At 40.8% G+C, this 21,528-nt stretch overlaps 1 protein-coding gene across 1 annotated transcript in view; it reads left to right on the top strand.

Moving 5' to 3' along the window:
• The window catches only part of LOC149263774 (protein CASP), a 339,103-nt gene that overhangs the window by 111,512 nt on the left and 206,063 nt on the right, over positions 1-21,528 (top strand). Inside the window, exon 10 of the mRNA XM_089426687.1 lies at positions 13,958-13,978. Coding sequence (XP_089282813.1) covers positions 13,958-13,978 — 21 coding nt within the window. The remainder of the gene's footprint in view (positions 1-13,957; positions 13,979-21,528) is intronic.

The raw sequence follows: 21,528 nt of genomic DNA, 5'->3' as shown, positions 1-21,528 counted from the left end.
ACTGCTGCAGATATCATATCGTAATACAAAAACAAAAATATGCACACATTGACACAGTTATTTTGGAGTAATGTCCCCGGAAAAACCCAATGTGGGAAAATCGGTGCAACAAAGGAGGATTTTATTATTCAACAATTTTCTTGTACAACAGGGTGCCAAACTAGCTTACCCACAGATAGACAAACTTCCAGCACTTTCCTAAACCCAACGTAGGCCCTACTGACCTCTGCTACAGCTTGAAACCCTCTGCGTCAGCCTACTGAGGCTCTGCGCAACCTCTCTGGGCTTCTGCGTCACTCCTGCAGCCTCTGCGTGGATGACGCAGGCCCTTCTGGCTCTATGTAGTCTCTGTTGCCTCTGCGTGGCTTCCTCTGGCTTTGCGTTTGCCTCTTCTGCGCTGATCTCCTGTCTCCCTGTTATGTACTTGCTGCCTCCTGACTGCTCTCTAGACCACTGGTTCAATTTCTCAGCAAACCCCGTTCCAGAAATTGAACTGACTGGTCTCCTTCAGTTTTCCTCCAAGTGCCCCTCAAGCCTCCTCTTATACTTTTTCTGTTGACATCTCAACGACCAAGATTAAGTCCCTAATCAACAACTAAGATTAGATCTAGTTTGATTCATGTCTTTTGGACCATTCTAACACAGATTCATATTATTACACATTAATATTTTATTTTTCCTAAGATTAGACTTAGGGACTCCACTAAAAATATTAATTATTTTAATATCTCCTGATCTGTTTAGAATCTGCCCAAACCCTTTCTGGGTATTGGAGATCTCATGTGCCCCAACTTCTCCACCATATTTCGTGGCTAGAGCACATTTGATGCTACTCCAAATCAACACTCCCTCTTAGTGAGGACTGTGCTCTAGCAATACTGCTCACTGAGTATTACTCTGATTATCCAGCATCGGTACCTATGCTGATGCTAGGCCTCCCTACCCAACATTCTCTGCACTGCTGCATCCTGTACTGCTGCCCATGGTTCTGCCACTTCCACCGCTGCATTTGTACGACAGCTCCCTCTGCATACGTGCTACTGCTAGTCCTTTCTCCCAGCACTGCACCTTCCTCTGCATCTGTGCTGTTGTTGGTCCTTTCTCCCAACACTAAATCTGCACTGCAACTCCCTCTGCATCTGTGCTGCTGTTGGTCCTTTCTCCCAACACTGCATCTGCACTACAACTCCCTCTTCATTCATGCTGCTAACACACTACTTCTGAAAGGGGTTCTTTACCATCCCCATCTTTTCTCTAAAGTAGTCAAATTTTGACTTTCCAAGGGCCTTGGTGAGGATATCTGCCACTTGTTCCCATGTAGGAGTGTAGCTCAACTGTACAACTCCATGTTGGACACAATCTTTGACAAAGTGACACTGGATATCAATATACTTTGACCTGTCATGAAATACTGGATTCTCAGAGAGTTTGATGCAACTCTGATTATCACACATGATCCTGGTCGCCTCGATATTTCTTCTGAATAGGTTTACCAACAGTTTTCTAAGCTATATGGCCTCACACGAAGCTGTGCTTGCTGCCATATATTCTGCCTCAGACGAGCTCAGAGCCACGAACTTCTGTTTCCTACTGCACCAGGAGGTTATTCCTGATCCAATGTTGAAACAGTACCCAGAGGTACTTTTCTGATCCACTGAACTTCCTGCCCAATCTGCATTAGTAAATCCACTCAACCTGATATCCTTCCCCTTGTTGTACAAGAGCCCATAATTAACTGTTCCCTGTAAATACCTGAGAACGTGCTTGGCTGCTGCCCAATGAGCCCTCTTTGGTTCCACCATGAACTGACTGAGGGTGTTGACAGCGTAGCAAATATCTGGCCTGGTATTGACTAGATACATCAGGGACCCTATGAGCTGTCGGTATAGGGTGGGATCGACATCCTTGTCTTCTGATGCATCAATATTCTTCCAGTTGGTGATCATTGACGTAGCCATAGGTCTACAGTCTCCCATCCTGAACCTTTTCAAAATTTCTGTAGCATACCTTCCTTGCCCAAGGAAGATTTCTCCTTTTTGCTGCCAAACTTCCAACCCTAGAAAATAGTGCATTCGTCCTAGATCCTTCATATCGAACTCTGACTAGATTCTTCTTGTAGTCTTCAATGAGTCTGGATGATCCTGTCAGGAAGAGATCATCCACATATAATACTAAGATAAGTGGCTCACTCTCTACGACCAGATAGTAGAGATTTGGATCTGCGTCACTCTTGACAAACCCCATCTTCTGCAAGTAGCCATCTATTCGAACATACCACGCTCTTGGTGCCTGCTTCAGCCCACACAAGGCTTTCTTCAGTTTACATACATGAGACTTCTTCTCATAAGTTTTAAAGCCCTCTGGTTGTTCAATGTATACTTCTTCTATTACCCCGTTCAGAAATTCCTTCTTGACAACCATTTGATGGATATCCCATCCCATCTGGGCTGCAAGAGATATCACGGTCCTAATAGATGTATACCTGGCTATCGGGGCAAAGGTTTCTCATAGTCAATCCCTTCCTTTTGAGCATACCCCTTAGCCACAAACCTGGCCTTGTATTTTTCAATACTGTCGTCCGCAATGTATTTGATCTTGTAGATCCATCTTGAACCTACCACAGATCTGTCTTGAGGCCTTGACACCACCTCCCAGACATCGTTTACCATTATGGAGTTATACTCCTCCACCATCGCATTTAGCCAGACTTGATGCTGAGCTACCTCCTTGAAGTTGGCAGACTCTCCATCCTGAGCTACTAATGCCTGATACCTGTCTGGCTGTTTTCGCTCCCTTTTATTGTTCCTTGATTCTCCGATGAAGTTCTCTGCATCACGCAGAATTTGACGAAGTTCCCTGCTGGTTCTTCCTCTGCCAATAGGTGCTTCTGTTTGCTCCTCTTCCTCATCCTGAGAATCTTCCTGATCTAAGGAAGGATTCTTCACATCCGTTGGTTGAAGAGGCATGACCAACGAATCTTCTTTCAACTGCTCCTTGGAAGCCATTTCGCGAGATCTTCTGAAAGCTCTGTCCTCCATGAACTTTACATCTCGTTGTACTACTACCTTCCTGCTCCCTGGAAGATAGATCCTGTATGCCTTAGCGTTCTTGCTATATCCTACCAGATACCCCTTTTCTGCAGTCTGATCCAGCTTCTTCCTCTTTTCTTTGGGTATGCGACAATATGCCAAACTCCCAAATATCCTGAAATGACTGACTTCAGGTGTCTTCCCAGTGAAGACTTTCTCTAGAGTAATCTTGCCCAATGCCTGATGAGGAGTCCTGTTCTGAACGTAGAAAATTGTGTTGCATGCTTCTGCCCATAGGAATTTTGGCATATCCTGATTATACAGCATGGCCTTATCTGCTTCTACAATAGACCTGTTTTTCCTTTCTGCCACCCCATTCTGCTCCGGATTGTAGGGAGCTGTCCACTCTCTTCTGATGCCCTCCTTAGCACAAAAATTAGTGAAGTCCTTATCGACATATTCTCCACCATTATCTGAGCGCAAGACTTTTATTTTCTTATTTGTCAGATTCTCCACTAGAGCCTTGAACTCCTTGAATCGACAGAAAACCTCATCCTTGGTTTTCAAAAAATAGATCCAAGTTTTCCTCGAGTGGTCATCAATGAAAGTAAGGAAATACTTGGCACCACTAAGAACTTTGACGGACATAGGTCTGTAGATATTTGATTGTATCAATCCTAGTACACTCTTGGTCCTGTGGTTGCTCCTAGGAAATGCCGCCTTGGCATACTTTCCTAGAGCGCATCCCCTGCATACATCATCTCGTTTCGTACTCAGATCCGGAACTCCTGTTACAGTGCTCTTGAGAATTCTTAGAGCTCCATGGTGCAAGTGACCCATCCTTCTGTGCCATAGTTTGTTCAAGTCTTTGTCCCCATGACTGCCTATTAGTGCCATTGGAGATTCTAGTTGTAATCTGTACAACCGATTACTTTTGATCTCGATCTGCACTTTCTTTTTCCAGCTCGGGTGTTTGACGTATACCTTTTCCTTGATGAAGTAGACGTCATAGCCCTTGCCTTGTAGTTGTGACACAGAAAGTAAGTTCATCCCCAATCCTGGCACATGCAGCACATTTGTGGCACGGAACCGCTCTCCTGATTCTGTCTGAAAAACTATGGTACCCTTTCCTACTGGAGTACACTTTGCCTTGTTCCCCATGGTGATCTGAAAGTTCATCTTCTCTTCTCGATATTCTGAGAAACACTCCCTGATTCTCGTCATATACCATGAGGCTCCATTGTCTATATACCATACTTTTGATGATGCAGCACTAGTCATGCACGCCACTTCTTCTTCCAACCTGGAAGCCAACATAGAGAAATCGAAATCTCTCTCTCTTGTGCAATCTTCTGAAAATATGCGAGTCCCCCGAGGTGGATGCCTCTGCATCGTGGTCTCAACCCATAACTGATTTTCCCTTTCTATCTCTGATTACTTGCTCTGATACCATGTGAAAATTCTACCACTACAACAATTGATTTACTTTTCCTACTTATTTCATCATAAGTTATTCATGAAATTACTTCAACAAACATTAAAATAAATACTGCTGCAGATATCACATTGTAATACAGAAACAAAAATATGCACACATTGACACAGTTATTTTGGACTAATGTCCCCGGAAAAAACCAATGTGGGAAAACAGGTGCCGCAAGGGAGGATTTTATTATTCAGCAATTTTCTTGTACAACAGGGTGCCAAACTAGTTTACCCACAGATAGACAAACTTCCAGCACTTTCCTAAACCTAGCGTAGGCCCTACTGACCTCTGCTACAGCCTGAAACCCTCTGGGTCAACCTACTGAGGCTCTGCGTAGCCTCTCTGGGCTTCTGTGTCACTCTTGCAGCCTCTGCGTGGCTTCCTCTGGCTCTGCGTCTACCTCTTCTGCGCTGATCTCATGTCTCTCTGTTCCGTACTTGTTGCCTCCTGACTACTCTCCAGACCACTGGTTCAATTTGTCAGCAAACCCCGCTCCAGAAATTGAACTGATTGGTCTCCCTTAGTGTGTCCTCCAAGTGCCCCTTAAGCCTCCTCGTATACTTTTTCTATTGACATCTCAATGGCCAAGATTAAGTCCCTAATCAACGACTAAGATTAGATCTTGCTTGATCCATGTCGTTTGGACCATTCTAACACAGATTCATATTATTACACATTAATATTTTATTTTCCCTAAGTTTAGACTTAGGGACTCCATTAAAATATTAATTATTTTAATATCTCCTGATCTGTTTAGAATCTGGCCAAACCCTTTCTGGGTATTGGAGATCTCATGTGCCCCAACCTCTCCACCAAATTTCTTGGCTAGAGCACATCCGATGCTACCCCAAATCAACATTTCTTGCCCTAGGTTTCCCTTGGCTAGTGACCTCATTTGGATCATTGCATTCTATTCCAAGAAGATTTGCCCATTGATCCTCTTCTCTTCCATAATTAGGTCAAGCCCCTCCTTGAATGACCAATTCCACTTACTTCACCTAATTTTGGGTCCACTTGGTCCCGTGTGGTCCCACAACTTATTGAAGATAATTTCACAAATACCACTTAAAAATCAAGTTTCCACAAGGATTTCTAGGACTAGGTATCTCCTTTACAAGTCTTATCCTCAAACCGTGGCCTTTGAAATCCCTTTTGCCCTTCCTAGAGAGCCTTACACCTTGCTTCTCAAGCAAGCAAACCATACAATTGAGTCTCTCTTGTGAATAGAACCTAGGAATCACTCCTTACCCTTTCATTGACTCACTCATTTAGTGATTCCCTTATACCGGGTCTCCTCCCATCGGTGAAAGTCCGTAAAGAGCAGGGAGCCTTAGTTGAGGTGACAGTGGGCTATTGCTCCATTATTGCCCTTGACCTAGTAGTCGCCCTTTTAGGATCTCCTCCTAGGACCCCTACTAGTTTGAGTGGTAACAAGCCCCAAAGTCTACAAGTCATCCCCACATTTGGTCATCATCAACACGTCAAATCATCTAAAAATTGCAGAAGGGCATCCACACGTGTGAAGGAGGAGAGAGATTTATGTTTAACCGTGTTGACTTTTTTTGATCTGTGTTTGCATGCATTGACCAACATTGACTTTTGTTGGATGAGCTCTTCGTTGTTGGGTCGAATTGTTTTGCAGGTTGAATCTTTGATTGTGGTTGACCGGATATTTAGCTATGTTCTGGGCACTTTGACAGAGGTTGACCATAGGTTGGACTAGGGTTTGACCACAGGTTTCACTATGGAATTTGATCGAGAATTGTAGGATATTTTTGTCTCTATTTTAACCGAGTTTGACTGAGAAAGGAATGCCAAATATTTTGTTGGGTTGACTGAACTTTTCTAGGCAGGTTTGGCTGTTGACTTTGATGAATCATTGCAGGCTGTTGACTATGGTTGACTGAATCTCCATAGGTTGAAAATCGCAAACCGGTATCTTTGACCAGATTTGACTATTTCTCTCTCATTGGATTGGTTTTGTCTTGGTTGACTTGGGAAAGTCAAAGTTTGACTTTGATTGGTTATTAGATGTACTATTGGATTGATGTATCTCATGTTGGAGTTTTGAACATTGATTGACTAATAGAAGGAGAAGAATTGATTCTGGGTTTTTCCCCCTTGTGTGGTTTTTTCCAGTCTTTAACCAAAAATCTTTGTGCCTCATTGTGCTTCGCTGTTACTCTTTTATCTATAATTGCTTAATTGTTACTAGGGTGAATGAATTTGGATGAATTGTTTTAAGTGATTATTACAACATAAAACACTGTGAAGAATTATCATGGTATCAGAGCTGAGGTGAAAGTTAGCCTAAGGAGACCAGAGAGCACCCCTTTGAGACACTCTTGTTGCTGATTGGTGATCAACTCTTTCTTGGACAAGATGACTACCTCCTACTTCAAGATTGAAGAGAAGCTGAATGATGCCTCCAACTTTGTAGTGTGGAAGGCTAGATTAGATCTTACCTAAGTTACCAGGATACGGATACGGACCCGTTGGATTTTTGAAAAGGTAGGATCCGGATAGGGCGAGGATACGACAAGTACAAAAATATATAATAATATTTTTTAAAATTTTAGAAAATACATTTGATGTTTAAAATCAAAACCATTCATGAATCACAACATTAGAACTAAAATTATTAGATAATTTATGAATCTGAACACTGAAATGATGCATCTTGCCTCATACAAAGATGATAGTAGTAAATACAAAATGAATGTTTCATCAATGATCACTTTATTAATATGATAATATAGAGTAGGTGTGTCTACAAATCATGAAATGGGTCTACATCATCATCATCTACATATTGCAACTCTACATCATGAATAGACGATCATGCGCCAGGAATGTTAGAAGTTGTTGCAGAAGTAGGAAGTGGTTGTGTAGCATCCTCAAGTAGATTAAGGTGAGTCATGGCATTCAATGTCATGTTCAAGTCAGATATTTCAAGTTCCACATCCCACATCCTATTTGGACCTTTTTTATACTTTGAAGTAGAATGTGATAGAAGGCGAAGGTTGGAATGGACATATACAAGATCCTCAGCCTTCGCTGCTCCCAATCTATTTCTCTTTACCGAATGGATGAAGCCATATGTACTCCATTTCCTCTCAACTGATGAGGAACTGGCAACCTGCGATAACAACCTCATGGCTAGAGTTGAGTGATAAGTGCTATCTCCACCATGGAAGCCCCACCAAGTAATACGATCCATATGCCCCAGATCATCCATGGCTAATGGATCTGAAAATATCCCAGTGGATTGTACAAATGCTCCAAATTCCTCACGTACATCCTTTGCAATTCCAACTTCCCTATAGATTTTCCTCAAAGATGTCTTATATCCCTGTACCACTTCAAAATCTCTGTTTGGCACTGCTCTACCAGGTAAAAACAATATTTTGGAATGGTAATATTTGGGGTGTAGATCATACGTCAAAAGGTGTAATGGCGTGGTCATTTTGTTCCACCTATTTGTAACTATGTTTTTCACTTCATTGTAAAATACTTCAAAGGGGTCATGCTCACTTGCCTTGATAATTTCCCGTATTTTCTCCAACATACTATCTATGTTTTCATAGACTTCCCCTAAGCAAGGCATATTTGTGTCAAATGCCCTAATCATGGTTAGAATTGGTTTTGTGAATTGCAAAAGGTATTGGAATTTGTCCCACCATGTATCATCAAGAATGATATACTTTATTATTTGTCCTCTATTAGAAGTTGAAGTCCTCCATGATTCCCAAAGAGGGTCAATGACCATTGCTTGTAATGCTTGTTTGACCTCCAAAATCATCTTTATGACTAAAGTGTGGGAAGCAAAACGAGTTTCGGCAACCTACATAAACATATTGAAAAGTAAAATATTAAATCAGACATAAAATAAATTGAACATTAAAATTGAGAACTCATAATGTGTAACATTGATTAAAAATTGAGTACCTTTAGTAGCTCCAACTTTGCAAAACTCCGATATATGGCTTGGGACATTGAGTGATTGGTGATAAACATTTGGATCTCCTTTGATGCTACATATATTTCATTGATCCACTCAATCTCACCAATATTGGTTAGCATAAGGTTTAATGAATGCACTGCACATGGAGTCCAAAATATGTGATTGTATTGACACTCTACAATCAAGCCCGCTGCTCTACAAACCTTTGCATTGTCTGTGATAACTTGGACAACATTTTGTGACCCCACACTTTCTATTGCATCAATAAGAATTGTGGAGGTGAACGTTGCATCTTTTTCCACTCCACTGCAATCAATGGCCTTTAAAAACATTGCTCCTTGGGGACAAATTGCGATAACATTAATTAAAGGGAGATTTCTTTGGTCTCTCCATCCATCAGAAACGATGGACACCCTTGTTTCTGCCCATGTATCACGGATTGATTGTAATTGTCTATCCACAAATTGTCTTTCTGATGTTAACAAAGTGGTGTGTACCTTTTCATACCCGGGGCTCTTGTATCCTTTTGGTGCTTCATTAACTGCTTTAATCATTTGTTGCCAATAAGGAGAGCGCACCAAATTGAATGCTAATCCATTTGCATAGATGCAATGAACAACATGCTCATTTGCAACTTCTCTACCCTGGTTATTGAATGCTGCTTCAAGAGGTCCTAGAGTAGGCCTTTTATTACTTGTGAGAGCTGGTGTAGATGGCAATGAAGACTTGATTGTAGAGGCTTGCACAGGGAGTTTTCCCTTGCTGAATTTTCTATCAGCAACATATTGCAAAGATGCATAAAACTTAACTTTTGCAGGACTCAAACCTGTCCAGGTTGGTCATTTGGACCATTGCATACTAACACACCTGTTTTAGTTTGTCCAGTGAGATGGGCCTTCACCCTAGTGTATGAGCCATTTCGAATGCTATTGCATTCACTATATCTCCATTTGTACGAACCACCACCAGAGTTTTTGCCAGTAATTTCCACATATTGCCATAAAGGAGATCTTGGATCTTTATTGACATTTATTCCTTCACTGGATTCACGCTCTAATGGTTCCATGTTTATCACACGCGTTTATAACCAAATATAAATGAACAAAATTGTCATTCTCAAAACAAAATTCTAAATTGTTATTCCTAATATATATATATATATATATATATGCATGTGTAGGGCAAAATAAAATTACAAAAAAATATAAAATTCTAAATTATTATTTTATAATAAATAATTTAAAATTTAAATAAATAACTAATTACATACATACGTAATTTAAAAACTAATAAACATATAAATATTAATAAAAAAAAATAAACATATTGAATAATTGATATAATTATTAAAATAAAATTATAATTATAAACATAAAATATTTTTTATATTTTTATTTATAAAAAAATATTTTAATTTTTAACCAACATAATGATATAAGTTATAAAAATAAAAAAACTAAAATAAAATACAAAGTTCAAACCTATGGTTATTAACATAAATGTAAATAAATTTATTTAAAATAAATAAATAAATTTATTATATATATTTTTATTTGACATTTTAAAATTTTAATATAAAAACTTAACGTAGGGAGGTTATAAAAGTTACCGCCTGCTCCTCTCCTCGACCCACGACACCCACGGAGAACTTGCGGATGGTCGCACAACTTGCTTCGTCGACTTTTCCCCACCCACGACGTCCACAGAGAACCTGCAGATGGCTCGCATAGCTTGCTCGGTCGACTTTGCCCCACCCTTAATGCCCATGGAGAACCTACGGATGGCTCGCACAGCCTGCTCCCTCGACTCCACCCGACCCATGACACGACACAGAGGATTGCTCCCACGATGCTGCACAGAGGATGCTGCACAGAGGATTGCTCCCACGACGCCGCACAGATGACCTACTCTCACACGCCGCCCGACCACGATTGCTCCCATGACGCTGCCAACCACAACTCACCCACGCCAAAATCGATTTCACTGTCACCCCTTTATAGAATTCCTTGTAGCTAAATTGAAGCCACGCTAAGAGTCTAACTAGAGTCTAACTAGGAGTAAAACAGGAATAAAAGTTCGATTATCTTGAATGATTAACCGAGTTGGATCCACTTTTAACTGAGGATCCACCTCCAAAACCCACCTGAACTGCAACATCAAGTTTTTGTTAACTGATCGCACAGATCCTACCGTATCCGTATCTGTGCCAGTTTTGGATTCGGGGATCCGAGGTTCCACTGCTTGCCCCCCGCGGATCCGGTAATGTATTATCTTACTCTTGAAGAGAATGATGTGATGGAATATGTGCAGGGCCAAGTAGCTAGACCTCTTGAGAATGCCAATGCTAATGTCAAGTCCAAGTACAAGAGGGTGAGATCAAGGCTAAGAAGATCATCATTGGTTCTCTCCAACACTGTCTCATCACCTATGTGTCGAAGCTGAAGAAGTCAAAGGAGATGTATGACAAATTGATTGGGATGTATGAGGTCAAAAATCTAAGCCAAGCCATCTCTTTGAAAAGTCAACTTTGTGACATCAAAATGTCTAAGACTGAATCTATTACATCTTACTTCATGAGGATCTCTCAAATAAGAGATCAACTTCTTTCCATTGGAGAAGTCATGCCTGATAGAGAGCTTGCGTAGATGATCCTTGGAGGACTCCCCATGTCTTGGGAGACATTCATTACAAGCATTAGTTACAGGAAAGAGCTCCCTACATTTGATGAGCTTTTTAGGAGTTGCACTCGGGAGGAATCCGCGTTCATTTCTAGAGGAAGAATTCAGAGACGAGAGGAAGAAGAACCCACAACCTTTGCAACCAATGTTAGGAAAGGAAAAGGAAAAGGGAGACCTTCCAAATGGAAGCCCAAGAATCTAGCCCCACCATTCAACAACAATAGAAGGGACTTGTCCAAAGTCTAATGCTATAGGTGTGACAAATTTGGCCACATAGCCCGAGATTGTCTTGATAGAAGAAATGCTCAAAGGCCCAACAACAACAACAACTTCAACAATAGAAGGACAAAAGCAAGTCCTGCTGCCCATGCAAGTGTTGAAGAGTCCCAACGCCCTCAAAAGAGGTCCAAGAACACAAGGTATGATAATAATGTTGCTAATACTCAATTTGAATATTATCTTGTTGCTGCTCTTTCTAGCTCATCTTTAGATAGCATTGATAACTGGCTGGTGGATAGTGGGGCATCTAGACATTTTACTGGGTATCGTGAAGTCCTCTCAAATTTGGTTGAGATGGAGACTAATTTGAAAATTTTACTTGGGGATCATTCTTCTCTTCTTGTCAAAGGGTTTGGTTATGTTTCTTTTCATTTGGAGATTGGTCAAACCATCCATCTACAAGATGTGCTGTATGTGCTGAGCTTGAAGAAGAATCTTGTCTCCATTTCTTCTTTGGAAGACAAAGGGTTTAGAGTTGCATTCATTAATGGAAAACTCCTTGCTTGGCCAAGGAGATCTAACTTGACAACAAGCTTCACATTTGGTGTCAGAAATGAAGGCTTGTACAAAATTTGTGGACGACCAATTCAAGCATTGGTCCATGACACCACTAATTTGTGTGAGCATTGGCACTAGATATTTGCTCACCTTCTTTATAAGGCTTTGCGTGACTTGAGCAAGATGTTTACAGGGATTCCTAGGATTCAGGTGGACCATAAAGGTGTATGTGAGGGATGTGCCAGTGGAAAGAGTGTCAAGGGACCATTCCCTTCTAGTAGCAACAGATCTAAAGAAATTCTACAACTCATTTATTCTAATCTTTGTGGACCCATGTGGGTGACATCTCTTGGAGGATACTTGTATTTTATTATCTTTGTTGATGACTTCTCTCGTAAAACTTGGATCTACTCTTTGAAGAAAAGGATCAAGCTTTCGACATGTTTAGGGACTTCAAGGCTCTTCTAGAAAATCAAACTGGAAAGGAGATCAAGATCCAGAGGACAAATAATAGAGAATGAATTTAAAGACTTCTACAAAGATGTCGAGATTAAGGAGGTCACTGTTCCATACAACCCTCAAAAAAATGGAGTTGTTGAGAGGAAAAACAGGTCCATCTTGGAAGCAGCCAAAGCCATGATTCATGATCAAAAGCTTCCTATGTTTCTATAGGGAGAAGCTACAAATACTACTTTGCATGTCCAAATAGGATTCCTCATCAAGGCTTGGGAGACAAGACTTTTGAAGAAGTATTTACAGGTGTGAAGCCGGAAGTTGGACATTTGAGAATATTTGGCTGCCCTGTTTTCTTTCAAGTACTGAAGGAGAAGAAGTCAAAGCTTGAGGCTTGAGGAAAGAAAGGTACGTTTGTTGGTTATTGTGAAAATTCTAAAACTTACAGGATATATGTGCCAGTTCAGAGGAACATTGAGTTCAGGTGGGATGTAACCTTTGATGAAGATGTTGCTCTTAGAAAAGAAAGGGACTCTCTTGTCCCTGCCATCGCTAAGAGAAGAGATGATACTATGGATGTAGATGCTGAGCCATCCATGCTTGAGTTTGATCTTGTGGATGAGCTTATGGCACCCATGGATCCTTCCACGAGGAAGAGATCCTTGTGGCTTCATGATACATTAGATGATGTAGAGAGACGCTTAGTCCTGAGAGGCACCTTCAGAGAGAGAAAGCAACCTCACAGACATTAGGGATATGCTTCCTTGATGAGTGACATCGTACAAACTGAACCTTGCAGCTATGAAGAAGCAGTGAAGGAACATGTTTGGAGAGATGCCATGGCTAAAGAATATCAATCCATCATGCAAAATGATGTATGGGCAGTTGTTTCGAGACCTGAGGGGAAGTTCGTCATGAGTTTCAAGTGGATATACAAAATTAAACATGCAGTTGATGGTAGCATTGAGAAGTTCAAAGCGAAATTCGTGGCTAGAGGATTCTCCCAGAAAGAGCGAGAAGATTATGATGAGATATTTGCACTTGTTGCTCGATCAAAAGCTTCCTATGTTTTTGTAGCGAGAAGCTACAAATACTACTTTGCATGTCCAAATAGGATTCCTCATCGAGGCTTGGAAGACAAGAGTTTTGAAGAAGTATTTACAGGTGTGAAATCGGAAGTTGGACATTTGAGAATATTTGGCTGCCTTGTTTGCTTTCAAGTATTGAAGGAGAAGAAGACAAAGCTTGAGGCTTGAGGAAAGAAAGGTACATTTGTTGGTTATTGTGAAAATTCTAAAACTTACAGGATATATGTGCCAGTTCAGAGGAACATTGAGTTCAGGTGGGATGTAACCTTTGATGAAGATGTTGCTCTTAGAAAAGAAAGGGACTCTCTTGTCCCTGCCATCGCTAAGAGAAGAGATGATACTATGGATGTAGATGTTGAGCCATCCATGCTTGATTTTGATCTTGTGGATGAGCTTATGGCACCCATGGATCCTTCCACGAGGAAGAGATCCTTGTGGCTTCATGATACATTACATGATGTAGAGAGACGCTTAGTCCTGAGAGTCACCTTCAGAGAGAGAAAGCAACGTCACAGAGATTAGGGATATGCTTCCTTGATGAGTGACATCGTACAAACTGAACCTTGCAGCTATGAAGAAGCAGTGAAGGAACATGTTTGGAGAGATGCCATGGCTAAAGAATATCAATCCATCATGCAAAATGATGTATGGGCAGTTGTTTTGGGACCTGAGAGGAAGTTCGTCATGAGTTTCAAGTGGATATACAAAATTAAACATGCAGTTGATGGTAGCATTGAGAAGTTCAAAGCGAAATTCGTGGCTAGAGGATTCTCCCAGAAGGAGGGAGAAGATTATGATCAGATATTTGCACTTGTTTCTCGATACACTACCATCTGATCTATTATTGCTCTTGCTGCTAATTGTTAAAATTTGAAAGTTCTATGCAGAAATTTAAAAATTCTTTGTAGAAACTTGAAAGTTCTATGCAGAAAACTGAATGTAATTTGTAGAAAATTGAATGGAACTGAATGTACTTTGCAGAAAGTTGAATGTACTTTGCAGAAAATTGAATGTACTTTGCGAAAAAGTGAATGTTCTATGCTATTACAGTTACTTAGAATGCATATTTCTTCTTCACAACTTTTCAAATTAACAATTGTAGATAAAACATAAACTTAAGGACCTTATGAAGACAACCAAGTACAAATATGAGACGCTGAGATTTTTGTTCCAATGAAAGGGCAAAACCCCTTAAGCGGGAAAACCCAAATGATTCTTCTGTTATTAGATTTCTTCAATTGTTTAGCAGAGTACATAGAGAGAGAGAGAATGAGAATGAATAAAGTCACCAATGTCTGATCAACTTGCAACTGAAGTGTACTTGCTCTTTGTTTGAAGATCTCCTCCTTCTCTTGATCAGATCATGTCCTTTACATTTGCTCTAGCTCTTTCCTTGCTCTTGCTCTTCACTAGCACTCACAGTTCTCTTGCACACACTCAACACTAGGTCTCCTTCTTCACAATGAACATGCTACTCTCAACTCTCACTTTCTTTTGTTTAAATAAATGAGAAAGGAGAGGAGTTACAAAATGAATTCCTGCCTTGAGCAAATAATAGGAGAATTGAATTTCGTGAGGGAGGAGTTACTTAAGGAGAAATGTAACTCATCCCAAGAATAGAGAGAGAGGTACACTTGTCTTGAGGAGCTACAATTCGAATTGGGGAGAGAGGGAGTTACACTTAGACATGAGAAAATATTTGATGAGAGTTACAAATCCGAATTGAAAGAGGGAGTTACAAGTGCATTTAATGAGGAGTTACACTTTTTCCATACATTGAATTAGTGAGGGAGAGTTACATCCTCTTAAGTGTGGAGTTACTATTTTATTCCAAGAGAGGTTCGATTTGCGAAGTTAGAGATTCTCAATTTAATTTACTTATTCCATGAGAGAATTCGTTTTTATTAATCCATTAAAGGTGAATGATTTTAGACTATTTTATAAATAATAGTATAATAATAATAATAATACTTGTATGGATAAAAATATTAATTCTTGACTTGTAAAATCGTGATTGATTCGATTTTAAAGTGGATTCCATATATCGAGATCATTCTTGATCATTTAGACATGACTTTATATTTTTTGAAAGTCACTTCCAAATTGAGATGCGACTTACTATTTTTGGAAAGTCATATTAGAATTGTGAGAAATGAAATTTTATTATAGGTGGTTCAAATAGAATTGAAAGATATGATTTCTTTTAGAGAAATTCATCCCTGAGCTGCCAAATTTTAACACTCCTTCTCAGCTAGGGAGGAATTTCTTTCTGCATCAAAGATCTTTGCTTTGTCTAATCTCTTTCATTCATCTCAGTTCAATTCTAGTGTGTAACATCTGTAACAACCAAGTCACAATCTTAAGAAGAATCATCCACTTGACACAAATTTGGAAGGGAAAGGATCATCACATGGATAAGACTCAATTCATATAGACAAGAATCAAACACTACCAAGTTTCATTAAATCTCAAGTGGTGGAACACCTGCGTCCTAGACAAGTGACACAGACAAGTCTCACTACACCTATTGGCCAGATACGCAGCTCTTCCCACAGCGCAGACTATGGGTCGGATGCATATTGAGGCCTACTCTTGTGGCACACACTACACAAGAGGTCCCTCATCCTCGGGAGCTTTCTGACATCATTCCCTAAGCTCGTGAGCTCTGATAGGGAGGAAGGCAACTTAGTGTTCTTGATCAGCTCTGGCCATTTCTCGGAAGGGTCGCGTCCATAAGTCCAACTTGCTCTTTAAAAGCAAGAACTTTCCTTTTGGTAAGGCTTGGTAAGAATGTCAACTATCTGATCATCAGTGGAGATGTGATGGAGCTTCATTGCTCCTCTCTGCACCATATCCTAGATATAATGATACTTGATCTCAATCTGCTTGGACTTATCATGAAACACAAGATTTTCTACAAGACAAATCCCACTCTTATTGTCACAATATATAACTGTTGTATCTAGAACTTCTTTAGCCAAACTACCTCGCAGCTATCCATGCTAGCAACAATGTACTTAGCTTCAGCTATACTCAGTGGAACAATGTTTTGCTTTTTGCTCATCCAAGAGATCATGACAGATCCCATGCTAAAGCAACACCCAAAAGTGCTCTTCCTATCAATAGAGTTACCAGTCCAATCAACACCAGTATATGCTTGAAGTATTTCAATCCTAGAATGATAGTTCCATGCAATTATCTGAGTACAAGTTTTGCAACAATCTAGTGGACATGAAAGGGATCAATCATATATTGACTTAAAGTATTTACAACAAAGCATATGTCAGACCTAGTGTTTACCAAAAACATCAAAGCACTAATGAGTTGTCTATATCATGTGGGATTTGCCAAATTAGGTCCTGCAACTTTGCCACATAATTTCTTAAAGTTCATTTCCATAGGAGTATGCATGGACTTAGATTCGACCATAGCAAATCTTTCAAGAATCTTAACAACATATTTTCCTTAAGAAGACAAATTTCACCAGGTCTTTGCCAAAACTCTAGACCCAGAAAGTAATGCATCAAACCAAGGTCTTTCATTTCAATTGCAGAAGTTACCTCTCTCTTACATTGAAGGATAAAAGGTTCTCCTCCTGTCAAGAATAAATCATCAACATACAATACCAAAATCGAAGGTATACCTTGGACTTTCTTGAAGTAGAGGTTTGGGTCTACACTGCTTCTTGTGAAACCAAGCTTTATCAGGTAGCTATCGTTGTGAGCATACCAAGCTCTTAGGGCTTACTTCAACCCATATAAGGCTTTCTTCAGTCTGCATACATGAGTTTCCTTGTCATGCTCTTCAAAGCCTTGTGGCTGTTCCACAAATACCTCTTCCTTGAGGAAGCCATGCAAGAAAGCAGTTTTCATGTCCATTTGGTGAAGAGTCCATCCCTGGCTAGCAGGTAAGGCAACAACAAATTGAATAGTAGTATATCAAGCTATAGGTGCAAAAATATCATCATAATCTATTTCCTCTTTCTGAGAGAAACCTCTAGCTACAAATCTAGCCTTATATTTTTCAATACTACCATCGGCATGATGTTTAATCGTAAACAACCATTTGGAAGTGACAATAGATTTACCTTGAGGTCTAGGAACCACTTCTTAGATATCATTCTGGATGATGGACTCATATTATTTAGTCATGGCATCTTTCTAGACTTATTCTTTTGCAGCTTCTTCAAAGGTGCATGGTTCTGCCTGAATGATGTTGCTCATGGCAATAACATACTCTTGAAACCGACTTGGCTTCTTGCTTTCTCTGAACGTTCGTCTTGGGGCAACATGTTGTTCAACATCTTGTAAGGTATCTCATAGCCATAGTGGTCTCTTTTTAGTTGGAGGATCATGTGGTGGAGGATCTAGCGGATCCATGGAACCCATTGCATTACCAACAAGCTCATTCTCAAGTTCCGGTTCAGACTCAGATGCAGAGTCTTTTTCATTAATAACTTGTCTTTCAGCAATGGTAGGAGGAGAGTCTCTTGTTTTTCTAAGAGATGCATCTTCATCAAATGTTACGTCTTGGCAAAACTCTATAGTTATTTGACCAGGTACATAAATTCTTTAAGCTTTTGAATTATCACAATAACCAACAAACGTACCTTTCTTACTTGAAGCTTCCAATTTGTTCCTTTTCTCTTTTGGCACGTGGAAGTACATGGGACAACCAAAGATTATCAAATGACTCAGCTTAGGCATTTAACTAGTGAAGACTTCTTTAGAAGTCTTATTCTCTAAAGCCCGATGAGGATTTCTGTTTTGCACATAAACAACAATATTTGCAGCTTCTCCCCACATAAACTTTGGTAGCTTTTGATCATGCAACATGGCATTGACTGCTTCCATAATGGTTCTATTCTTCTTCTCAACCACACATTTTGTTGTGGATTCACAATGGTTTCTTTCTTTATTCCCGCGTCTTTGCAAAGATCATTAAAATCATTGGAGGTGAACTCTCCCCAATTATCAGATTTGAAAGATTTGATCAACTTTCTAGTTTGATTTTCATTTAAAGCCTTGAAATCTTTGAACATGTCAAATGCTTCCCCTTTCTTTTTCAAAAAGAATACCATGTCTTGTGAGAAAAATCATGAACAAAAATAATGAAATACAAGTAGCCACCAAGAGAAGTAACAAACATAGGCCCACATAAATAAGAATGTATGAGCTGAAGTACCTGCCTAGTTTTTGTTCTTCTTGAAGGGAATGGTCCCTTTATTTGCTTTCCACTTGCACATCTTTGACAACCTCCTTCATGATCCATTCTGATCTTAGGCATTCTAGAAACCATCTTCCTTACATGAAGTAAGGCTTTGTAGTGTAGGTGTGTAATGTTCCTAAACATGAATCTGAGTGATATACAAAGCATGTAAACAATCCAACAACTAAAAAACGAAATATACATTAAGCACCCATGGAAACACTAGAGAACTGCTGAGCCATTTTATTACTTCTTCAGGAGAAAATACAATAATAAAATAGAATGGTGCACTTGGGCTTGTCTCAATGGACAAGCATGACAAAACCCAGGTGAGAAAATGCTGAACTGAAGGCTGCTACAATTACTGCACCAAACTAAACTGCGCTGCCCCATAAAACTGCTCTGTTTGCCGACTTCGAAGGGCTGGAATCAGTGCTTCTTGTAATCATAAAATTATGAGATTTCAGCTCCTTGCTCCTTGGCCTAAACACAGAAAAACCCATGAAGGAGTTGGCCAAAATTTGACCTCAGAATTTTGGCCCAAATTCCCCTTAGCTCCTCTAGTTGCTGGTTGAGTTGAGGCCCCTGTTTTACTCGTTAGAACTGCCCAGAAAATTCTATAAATTTAGGAGTGTGATCCTTGCCCAAAACCTAGAAAAACCCAGACAGGGTTTCCCTTGGTTCCAACCTTCAAAAATTGACCCTTCACGGCTTGGCCCTCCAATTTCGAATTCTGTTGCTGTGACTGATTTTGTCATTCTCTACTCTCCCAACTCCAACAATCCTTCTCAAATGGCCCTCCAAGTGATCTCCTACTTCTCCCAGTCAGCTCCAACTATACAATTCCTTCCTCCAACTCCCACGTGAGCCTAGTGATGGCTATCTGCGCAGTCCCAGGTAATTGTAAATCAGACTGCTGGGATGTTGGCTTTGCTGGCTCCAAACTCGCAAGAAAGGTTAGCCCTTTGCTGCTCTCCCAATCCTCTAACTCTCCCAACAAATGCTTGAACACTGATAGATCCAAACTCCCCTTGTATATTCTCCAGCTAGTCAGAAATACACACTCCCTGTTGTGGCTGAATAGTAGTGCTGTAACACACTCCCAGAACTCCTGAAATACTTATGGAACTGCCTGTCTAGGGCGGGCACGGATGGTCCCCTGAAGTGGAGGTTGAATCTCCCACTTGAGAGATTCGTGGCTAAACAGCCGGTTGAATCAGCTAATTAACAGAGTGAACAGTCAAGTAATTTTGATTGCAAGGAGTAAGAATGAATCCAAAATGCGAGTTGCTCCCTCCTTATAACTCCTTGGGCCTCCCTAGCCTCATGTGGACCCCTCCATCCACCTATTTGATGTTCCCTCCAAGCTATTCGAATAGGCCAATTCGAACTCCCATGTGGTTGGCCCCCACATTCCACTAGCAACCAAATAAAGTTGAATTGCCTCCTAAGTCCCTAAGTCGAAAATGATGGGTTCTCTTCCTTAGCCAAAATTGTGCAAAATTGTGTAGCAACACCCTATTACAAATGTGTTTGAGAAGGGACATGATAGTCCTCCCCTCCCAAATGTTGTTGCCCTTAAGCAACCTCACAGCTGGGTGCTCGAAAATGTGCTCACCCTCCCAGGTGGCATCCTCATCCGGCAAGCTCTTTCAATGCACCAAAAATCACTTGTCCTCAAGCAATGCTTGAGCAAGCAACCTCTCTAACTGTTGCTCCCCACTGTCACTGCAAAATGTGCCAGGGTCCTAGATGTGCCACTGGATCGTGCTTGACCTCTGCACTGTCCTGATATGGAAGAATCCTTCAATACCAGGACCCCAAGCAATCCTGTCCAACATGAAGCTCCCCTCGCTCCACTCACTATCCTGCCCGGTGAAAGTACCTGAAGTCCCTTGCTCCATCAGTAACTCGCTAAAGCCCAATGGAAGATCTGTATGATCTCCCCTACAGTAGTCGACGCATCCCTAAAGGTTATTGAGCTATGAAGTGCTATGATGCCCCAGTTGCTTGCTAATCCGAGAGTGCCACCATGATGATGCTGCGCTACTCTGACTATGTCATACTCCCCATCATGCGCAGCCAGTATCCTCTCTTGGAACTTGATGGTGGAATACTAAAAGAGGCGAGACACATCCTGCCTGGGCATCTCCATGGCACCCAAACCTACCCATCCAAATCTAACTCCGAACTTGTGCAACAATAGAGAATGTCTGCCTCCCCATATGATGAAACCCTCTGTGAACCCCCATGTGTCATCCCAAGAGTGAACTATATCACTCTCTGCCATGACTCCGCTCATCATGAGTGATCTATCGATCAACTGAATCCATGCATCCCATAGCCAGACTTGTTGCAGCATAGCCCTGTCAACTGATGTATTCCCTTTGGCCCTCGTCTCTAGTCCCTGCATGTGATCACTATATAGGCTCCATATATCGTGGGCTAATCTAATGCATGCTAATTTGCCCTGTGCCTGCTATTGTGTAGTACCAGTGATCGCTGGAAGCCACGTGTGCCAAAGAGCTACCCTCTGAATGCAACCAAAAGATGGGTACCCGATGCTTGTAATCGACTCAGGGTATGTGGATCCTTCCTGTCCCTGCCAACCATCTCCCCTGGGTCTGCGATCTGTCCTCTCGATAATGTGCCAATATAAGGTCTGGAGCCCAGACATATATTGGGAAACTACCTCAGTCGTAACCGCTATCCTCTGCTCATGCTTGGTCCCGACATGCCCTGAGAAAAGAGTGATCATATGTCTCCCTCGGGATTAGATCCCTAGATGTAGGCTCGGTGATGAACAATATGCCACCCCTGCAGATGATCACCTCATCCCCCAACC

The sequence above is a fragment of the Pinus tabuliformis genome, chromosome 6 (genome assembly GCF_031772625.1).
Source record: "Pinus tabuliformis cultivar Carrire ecotype Pingquan chromosome 6, CPIR1, whole genome shotgun sequence".
Classification (NCBI taxonomy): Eukaryota; Viridiplantae; Streptophyta; class Pinopsida; order Pinales; family Pinaceae; genus Pinus; species Pinus tabuliformis.
This window is presented reverse-complemented; position numbering and strand designations above follow the sequence as displayed.